The 9,587-nt window shown below is 43.7% G+C and overlaps 1 protein-coding gene across 4 annotated transcripts in view; it reads right to left on the minus strand.

The window, feature by feature from the left end:
• LOC121293876 (nuclear distribution protein nudE-like 1) overlaps positions 1-9,020 on the minus strand; it is a 63,237-nt gene extending 54,217 nt beyond the window's left edge. Inside the window, exon 1 of one of the 4 annotated variants that reach the window (XM_041217303.1) lies at positions 8,854-9,020. In XM_041217303.1, the coding sequence (XP_041073237.1) occupies positions 8,854-8,868 (15 nt within the window). In that variant the 5' untranslated portion in view covers positions 8,869-9,020. Of the gene's footprint in view, positions 1-8,802 lie in introns of all 4 variants that reach the window. The other 3 variants (XM_041217306.1, XM_041217305.1, XM_041217304.1) reach the window with 3 other exon arrangements.
• Positions 9,021-9,587: the final 567 nt, after the last annotated feature.

The raw sequence follows: 9,587 nt of genomic DNA on the forward strand, positions 1-9,587 counted from the left end.
TATATGCTAGTTTACCCTCAAAGTTTATTTCCTCCCTCATTATTATTTTTGGTCATCTTTTGTTGGTTTTTGAAACTTTCCTAATCCTCTGGTTTACCACTAATCTTTGACACATTGTTTTCTTTTTCTTTCAACTTGATACTATCCTTAACTTCCTTGGTTAACCATGGTTGGTTTATCCCCTTTCTAGAATCCTCCTTTCTCGCTGGGATATATCTTCATTGTGAGTCAAGAACTATTTTAAATGTCTGCCATTGTTGAACTGTCTTTTCTGCTAAACTCTTTTCCCAGTCCACTCCAACCAACTCTGCCTTAATTCCTTTGTAATTACCCTTATTTAAGTTTAACACAGTTGTTTCCAACCCAAGTTTCTCACACTCAAACTGATTGCTAAATCCTACCACGTTATAGCCACTGTTTCCTAGGGTACCTTTTACTCAGGTCATTTATTCAACCTGCCTCATTATACAATACCAGATCCAAGGTAAGCCTGCTTCCCTGGTTGGTTCCACAACATATTGTTCTAGGAAGCTGTCTTGAATACACTATGAATTCTTGCTCGCTACCCCTGCCAATTTGATTTTCCCAATCACATGAAGATTAAAATCACCAATGCTTATTGTACTGCCTTTTTTACATGCCCCCATTATATCCTGATTTATTTTCTGTCCTACAGTATAGCTACTGTTAGGGGGGCCTATAGATTATTCTCACCAGTGTCATCTTCCCCTTGTTATTTCTTACCTCCATTCATATGGATTCTACATCCTCTGATCCAAAATAATTTCTTGCTATCGCACTTATTCCATCTCGTACTAACGAAGCTACCCCACCACCCTTTCCTTCCTGCCTATCCTTGCACATATCCCTGAATATTTTGTTCCCAGCTTTGATCTCCTTGTAACCATGTCTCCATAATGGCTAAAGGATCATTCCCATAAACCTCTATTTGTGCTGTTAATTCATTTTGTTCTGAATACTATGTGCATTTAAGTAAAGAGCCATTAATTTTTCCTTTTTATCATACTTTCCCCCCTTTGACCCTATTTGCTATTTTTTTTAAATACTTGTACACTCTGTACCTTCCTGTCACACTCTGGGTATCATTACCTAAATAGCTGCCCTGCAATGCTGCCATATCCTTTTGCTTTGTAAGCCTACATATCCCCTCTCCAGAACCCTTCCCTCTCTATTTAGTTTAAAGCCCTCTCTAGAGAGTTTCTATCTCTACCCCTTAATATCTTGAAAACTTTGATCAAACCATCCCTTACTTTTCTAAATCCCAGGGAGTACAACTTCTTTACTTATGTAATCTCTTTGTAATTTTACGCTTGGAGTCCAAGTTTTATTCTGCTAAATTGGTTAATTTTAATCTGTTCATTCTGTAAAATGGAAAATAGTACATAGACAAATCAAAAATTATCAATTTACCATCCTTAAAATCTATTTTTACACCTTCATCCATTAATCCCTTTGGTTAGAAACAAGGCAAAAGTGAATTTACAAAGTGTTGGTCTTGGCTCTGTGGTAGCATTCTCATTGGAATCAGAAAGTCAAAGCTCACTCCAGAGGCATTTTCACATCATCTAGTCAGATACCTCGGCGCAGCAGTAAGGGAGTGCTATATTTTTCAGCTGCTGTCTTTTAGATGAAATGTTAAACTGAGACCCCATCTGTCCTCTCAGGTGAATATGAAAGATCACATGCAACTAATTGAAGATGAGCAGGGAGTTTTGAGTGTCTTGACCAATATTTATCCTTCAACTCACTGCTGTTTGAGCAACTTTAAGTGTATTAGCTGCTGTCTTTCCTTATAATAGTGTCTACATTTCAAATGCACTTTGCTGTCTATAAAGCACTTGGAGATCTCTTGAGGCCATAAATACAAGCTCATGCTTCAATCAAAGATAAATAAATAAGACTACCTCCCTTTCATAGTATTCACATGCTCTGCTAACTGTATTGTGACAGCTAAAAGCAAACCACCAAACATAATGCATCTATGGGAGAAAAATTCTATAATAATGGGTCCTTGTACCCTGAATTTGCACATTTACACAAGTCTTAGTTGGTCATGCTTTATTGAAGATACGGTTTAGGATATACATAATCACTTCTCAAATATCTTATTAACTTACCACTACAGGTAGAGCATCTCAAAACACAGAAACCTCCGGACCGAGTCCGTGTTTGGATTGGGCAGTTTGGCTGGGTTGGGTGCAAGCGGCTTTGCCTGTGTTCAGGTGCTACCAGATCACAGACTGACTGAGTTTGCTGTGGCTTCTTGTTGCTAATTTTACCATAACATACCTTTGGTAGGATGGCAGAGAGAAACTCCTAGTGGTATCCTGGTTTTATGGAAGATACCTGGAAGCATTTTGTTTTTCAGCATGTTCCTTCATGGAACGTGAAGCTGGTTCTGAGTAAGCTAAATGTCAGAATCTTTTAAACCTGTGGATTGGTGAACTGAAGCTCCTTGACCCCAAAACAGTCAGCATGAAGCGGAGAGCTTATGATTTGCAGACAGCAGAAACAAACCCACTTCCTCTTGTTGGCAGGCGGATGCTTCGAGACCAATCCTTCATGTTTTTGGAAAGACGGGTTTGTTGAGGAGTTTGGGAATCATGCTGCTGGGTTGGATTTTGGGGGTCGAGCCAGGTCAGGCTGATCGGGTTCAGCGGGGTCGGGTGGGGTCAAGGGTCGATCAGACCACTCGGAACGTGAGAGAAGACCAGCAGCGAAGCTGATAACTAGCCTGCGCCAATGAAGCACCTGGTCGAACAAGCTGGTAAGGTATTTTACTCATTTAAGAATTAAATTCATGTATAGCAGCTTATAAAAAATATGGTTTTCATATAGCCACATTTGAGCCACTACCTGTATTAACACAACAGCAGTAAAAAAGAACAAAATATTTAATTCAAATGTCATTAAGGTTTTTCAAACTAAACTATATTAATCTTCACAATATCACAGTTTCAATATTTTTACAGTTGTCTATTCAATATAAACAACTGAAATCCTCAAGCAGCTGTGCTTCATTCATCTATACCCTGCAGCTGTGACACATACTCAAGTGACATTAGAAGGAAAATAATGATCAACTGTTCTCACCTGCTTCAATAAAACATTACAGACGAAAGCATACATTACAATGAGAAAGGATATTTAACATGTAAGACTATCACTTTCCACCCACATCCCCCTTCCACCCCTGCACTGCCTCCTCCTGTGTTCACCCCAGAAAAGACAATTACCCAATTCATTTATAACTGTACTTTCCAAATGCCAACAGTCTAGCATCTGGTCCTCGTTTGCCACGACATTTTTGCAGCTGATTTGCTCAACCACACTCTCACCTCCACCTTTGATGCCCCTCACCCCCAGTAAAATTATTACCCCCCCTCACCCTGGCCTTTCCCTCAGTAATGCCCTCTTTTGCATTTCTTTAAATACAAGGGACACAGATTTGAAAGGATACAGTGGACAACTGGTTTATCCACTTACTGCCAGATATAGCTATACCACAGAAAGGACTATTGGATGTCTGTTAAATGCAAAGATAACCCCCAACTTCTCTTCTCCACTGCAAACTGTCTTTTAAACCCTTCTCCCGTCCCCTCCACTCTCACCAACAAGTGTGAGGAACTCATGAGCATTTGTCACCAAGATTGAGACAATCTGATCAGCTGCCTCTTCTGCTTCCCTCCTTTCCACTAGCCCACCAGGCCAAACTTACTCGAAGGATCCCACCTGCCCTAGACCTGAACTCATCTTTAGTTTCATTGTTATCATCCCTCATGCCCTCTTCATGTTTACCTTGTCCACGGGACCCACCTGTTGCTCCCTCAACCCTAACCCTATTGCCATTAAACTGCTGACCACACAATGTCCCTTCCTGACTCTCATGTTAGCTCATATTGTCAACAGTTTTCTCTCTCAGGGGGATGTGGATAGAAAGTGATAGTCTTACATGTTAAATATCTTTTCTCATTGTAATGTAAGCTTTCGTATGTAATGTTTTATTGAAGCAGGTGAGAACAGTTGACCATTATTTTCCTTCTGGTGTCACTTGATGAATCTGTAATCCTCACCCCTCTCAAAAAGAAAATAGTCCTTGACCTCATCGTCCTTGCAAATGACCATCCTATCCCTAACCTTCCTTTCCTCTCCAAATTCCTTGACCATTCTGTTATCTCCCAAACCCACATCCATCTTTCCTGAAGCTCCATGCTTGGATCCCTCCAATCCAAGTTCTGTCCATGTCACGTTATCGAAAGGTAAACTTTCCCTCCTCATCCTTCCCAACCCATGAGTTTTTGACATTGTTAACCACAACCCCCTCTCCTCCAACACCTCTCCACTGCCATCCAACTGGTGGGGCTGCACCCACCTGGTTCCATCCTTATCTGTCTAATCACAGAATCATTTGCAATGGCTTCCCTTCTTGCTCCCTCATTGTTACCTCTGGTGTTCCCAAGGATCTATTCTTGGCCCCCTTCCTACTTTTCATCTCAGCGCCTCTGTGATATCACCCGGAAACACAGCATTTGTTATCACATGTATGCATAAGCCACCCAGCTCTAACTCATGCTGCTTCTCTCAATTCCTCCACTGTTACTAAATTGTCAGACTGTTGTTCCGACATCCAGTACTGGATAAGCAGAAATGTTCTCCAATCAAATACTGGGTAGGATGAAACCGTTGTCTTTGATTCCCACCCCAAACTCCATTCCCTAACCACTGACTCCATACTTTTTCCTGTTAACTGCCTGAGACTAAACCACACCATACAAAACTTTGCTGTCATATCTGACCCCGAGATGAGCTTCTGACCATATAATCACGCCATCGCTGAGACAAACTATTTTCACCTCTGTAACATCTGACCACTCCGGCTCTCAGCTTGTCTGCTGCTGAAACCCTCACCCATTCCTTTGCTACTTCCAGACTTGACTATCCGCAACACATTTCTGGCCGGCCTCCCGTATTCTACCCTCTTTAAACTTGAGATCATCGAAAACTGTCCTACCTGTGTCCTTGCTCACACCAAGTCCTGTTCACCCATCATCCCTGTGCTCACTGACCTGCCCTGGTTTAATTTTAAATTTCGCTCTTGTTTTCAAATCCCTCCCCAGCCTCATGTCTCCCTAACTCTAACCTCAAGCCACAGATATCTGTGCTCATCTGACTCTGGTCTCTTGAGCATCCCCAGTTTTCACTGCTGCACCACCAATGGCTGTGCTTTTAGCTGCCAACATCCCAAGTTGCAGAATTCCCTCCCAAACCTTTCTGCCTCTCTGTCTTTCCTTTTTGAAGTTGTGCCTTAAAACCAACCTCATTGTCCAAGCTTTTGGCTAGAAGCCCTGTCATCTTATGCAGCTTGGTGCCGGATTTTGTTTTACAATACTTCTGTGAATTGCCTTGGGATCTTTTATTGCATTAAAGGCTGTATGTAAACACAGGCTATTGTTGCTAATTATAGCAAACTGAAAAATGAAACCTGCTGAAAACAAAATAATCTCCACAGCCAATAAGCTAAGTAAGATTAACTGAAAAGACAATTTAGAATTTTTTCAATTCTCAATGCTCTTATTTACTTAACATTCTTTTTAATGAGTTCAGATAATGGACGAGACTTAAAATCCTTGGCAAACTCTGGGTTCAATGTGCCCTCCTGGCCAGCTGCAAGGATTTTCACAAGTTTGTTAGTTCCTTGTGGCTGCAGACAGAATAAAACTATACACATGCTGGTATTAAACAACAGCTGATAACAATACCAAGTGTGAGAAATGGAAATATCCAGCCTGTTACAGTAGGGTAGACTCTGATACGAGTGAATGTCAGGAAACAGCTTTTACCTTAAACTTGCCAATAGTATCCCACATAAGAACATCCAAACCTGGGACTGGAATTCCAAAATTGGAAAATGTTCAATTTTTTTGTTGAAGTGTTCTTTTGGATCACAACTGAAGACTTGCTGGAACCTAGCTAAAGGGTCTGCATGTTGCTGACTCAGTATTGCTATGTCAGCAACAGAAGAGTAGGGGATATTAACAATATACCTTACTAACAGGGGCTAAAAACAGGCATACATATTCTTCAATAGGAGGCATTTAACTTTCTTGAAAGAAAATTGATGCTTCTACTCAAAATACCAATGATGTCACAACATTAAGTATTATTTCATAACGCTTTATATGATTTGTCATTTTAAGTGCATGACATGAAACCTCTAAACCAAATATGGCAAACATTTTAAAGTCCGGTTTCACTGCACTTAAACAAAGGAATGTTTAGGAAAGTTGTTGGGTAGTCATGTCAGCAATTCAATTCCAACTTCACTGGGGTGACAGGTGAAATACAGTGGGGGCTTCCATGGTTCACACTTTATTTATTTGCCTTTCCAACAGCCAGCAGAATTTTTACAGATCTGAGTCTGGCATGAGAAGTCATCCCACCTCAGACCACATAGTTGCTTTTCTTATTTGTGCTGCATTTTATTTTAGTGAATAAAGCAGTGCGTTTATTTAGGTATATAAAACAGTTGCTACAGGAACTGATTTAGAAAACTGAGACAGAGTTATAATCTGCTGCTACATTCAAAATGTAAAATGAACAGAGAATGAACTACAAGATGATTCTAGGGCATTCATGGAAAATCCCTGAATGAAAGTCAAACATGTGTCTAACTCTTACATCGAGTGCAAAAAAATCACAATTAAACACAATGGAATACATCTGTAATCATAGAATAGAATCAGAGAATGGTTACAGCACAGAAGGAAGCCATTCAGTCTATTGATTCCAGTCTCAGCTAGTCCCACTCCCCCTGCTTTTTCCCCATAGCCCTGCAAATCCTCTCTGTTCAGACGCTTATCCAATTCCCTTGAGAAACCAACAATTGAATCCACCTCCACCACTCACTCAGGCAGTGCATTCCAGGTCTTAGACACTTGCTGCATCGTTTCTTTTCCTCACGTCACCAGTTCCTTTTGCCATTAATCTTAACATCAGTGTGCCTCTGGCTCTTAACCCTTTTGCCGATGGGAACAGTTTCTATCTACTCTGACCAGTGCTCTCTTTCAAATCTACTCTCAAATTTCTCTTCTCCAAGGAAACCAGTTCCAGCTTCTCCAATCCATCCATGTAACTGAAGTCCCTCATCCCTAGAGCCATTCCTGTAAATTTTTTCTGCACCCTCTCAAAAACCTTCCATCTTTTCTAAAGTGTGGTGCCCAGAATTGGACACTCCAGTTGAGGCCGCACCAGTGTTTTTACAAGTTTATCATAACCTCCTTGTTTTTGTATTCTATACCTCTATTTATAACCTTTATAAAGCCCAGGATCCTGCATGCCTTTAACTACTTTCTCAACCTGCCCTGCCATCTTCAATGGTTTAGTCACATATCCCCCCCCAAGAACTCAGTTCCTGCACCCTCTTGAGATTTGCACCCTTTAGTTTTCATTGCCTCTCTTTAATCTCCCAACCAAAATGTTTCACTCCACACCACTCTGCATTAAAGTTCACCTGTCATGTACCTGTCCATTCCCCAAGCCTGTCTGTATTCCCATGAAATTTATTACTATCCTGCTTACAGTTCACAACACTGCGAGATCTCGAGCCCTCTCCAAATTTTGTGCCCTGTACAAAGTCTTTAGGTCATTATTATATATCAAGAACAGAAGTGGTGCTAATATCAGCCACTGGGGAACTCCCAGTCTACACCTTCTGTAACATTTGTGCTTCAGTTCATTTAACCGCATACAGTAAAGGAGGTTTAACAACAAACCAGTAATTAAAAACAACTGACAGAAACTGGCCACATATGATGGGAGTGAACGGGAAATGATTTCGTACATTGGAATTTTTTGTTCCAATAGTTTGGTTTAGGCCAGCAACAAATTGAAGCTATAACATGACAAACATTTGTGGCTTTGTGGTGCTTTCCAATGGAATTACATAATGCTTGAGAACAAGTTCCCATACCAGGAAGTTCTTGACAACAGAACACTACTAGAAAATATCAATGTAACTTTTCGTACTGTTACTGCTGCATAGTCAGATAGAAAGCCAAAAGGCAGGAGAAAGAGGATACTCTTAACTGGAAATAGATCAGCTCACGAGTGCCTTCGCCAAAAATAAGCCAGCAAGGAGCAGTGTTTACACCTTTATTTCCAAGTTTAAAACAGGACCCGACACTTCCCTGGTAAGCATCAGTGCAGCTGACGTGTGCAAAGTGGGAACAGAATTTGTCCCACCCATCTGTCCCATTGCCCCCCGGGGCTGTCCCCATCCAGGGGCTGTCAATCTGTCCTATTGCCCCCCGGGGCTGTCCCCATCCAGGGGCAGTCTATCTGTCCCTTCCCCCACCCCGGGTCTGTCCCCACCCAGGGGCTGTCTTTCTGTCCCTTCCCACCCCCCGGGTCTGTCCCCACGAGGGGCTGTCTATCCGCCCCACTCTCCTGCTGCGATGGGTAGCCCGGCAGCCAATCGGAGGGGGAGGCCGGTGCCAGCAGCCAATCGGCAGCCGCCAAAGGGGCGGCTCTGACTCCAGGGCCGTCAATTTCAGGCAGGATTTTTAACCCCGAGACACTGTGTGGCCCCGGGCCGGGAGCAGAGGCCCTCCCGGAGCTCCAGTCCCCTCCTGGGCCCGGGGTAAAGGCCGGAGTCAGGGACATGGCGCCAGCGGCCGCCGACAGGGAGAGGACGTGGCAGCTCCGGGCAGCGGGAGTCACTCCGGGATCAGACCGGGCCGGGGGTGGGGGGTGGGGGCGGGGGGGTAGAGATCCAGCTCCTACCTACACATTGCCGACACGAAGCCGCTGCTGTCGCCGTTAGCCGCTCCTCACCGTCACCATCAACATCCCCTCACCCGCCCTCGAACCGGCTCGCCTCAGCCCAACAACCACCGCCACTTCCGGGCCCACTCCTCACTTCCGCTCTCGCTTCACTGGCTCGGAGGGGGAAGAGCGCATGCGGAGGTCAGGCCCCACCGCCGCTTTGCGTCACCAGCCTACGTCATCGGCCAGGAGTGGGGAAGAGCGCATGCGGGGGTTAGGCCCTATTTCCCCCACTTTGCGTCTCCAGCGCGCGTCATCGGACTGGGGAGAGAAGGGCGCATGCGCAGGCGTAGGACCCCTCCCCTCCGTGATCAGCCCCGTTCCCCTCACGCGTCAGCCTTCGCCGGCTCTGCCCCTCCCTCGCATCACAGACCCCGCCCTCAAAGGGCCTCCTCGTTGCGTCATCAGCCGCGCCCCCACGCGTCAGTCGTCCCGCCCACTCACTTGTCCCGCCGACAATGTTTAATAAGGATTCATTATTCATTAATAATTAATCGTTATTCATGAATAATTAATCGTTCTGGTGCTGAAGGACCTTCTCCACAATCATACTGATTTTCATACCATCTTGATATAATTGTTAAAGAAAAGAATTGCAGTTATACAGCACTTTCCACAACCACAGGAATTCCCAAAGTGTCTCACAACCAATTCAATGTTGTTGAACTGTTGGAAACACAGAGCCAATTGATACACAGCAAGAGCCCACAGCAGCAATAAGATAATGACCAGATAATGGGGAT

The sequence above is a fragment of the Carcharodon carcharias genome, chromosome 22 (genome assembly GCF_017639515.1).
Source record: "Carcharodon carcharias isolate sCarCar2 chromosome 22, sCarCar2.pri, whole genome shotgun sequence".
Classification (NCBI taxonomy): Eukaryota; Metazoa; Chordata; class Chondrichthyes; order Lamniformes; family Lamnidae; genus Carcharodon; species Carcharodon carcharias.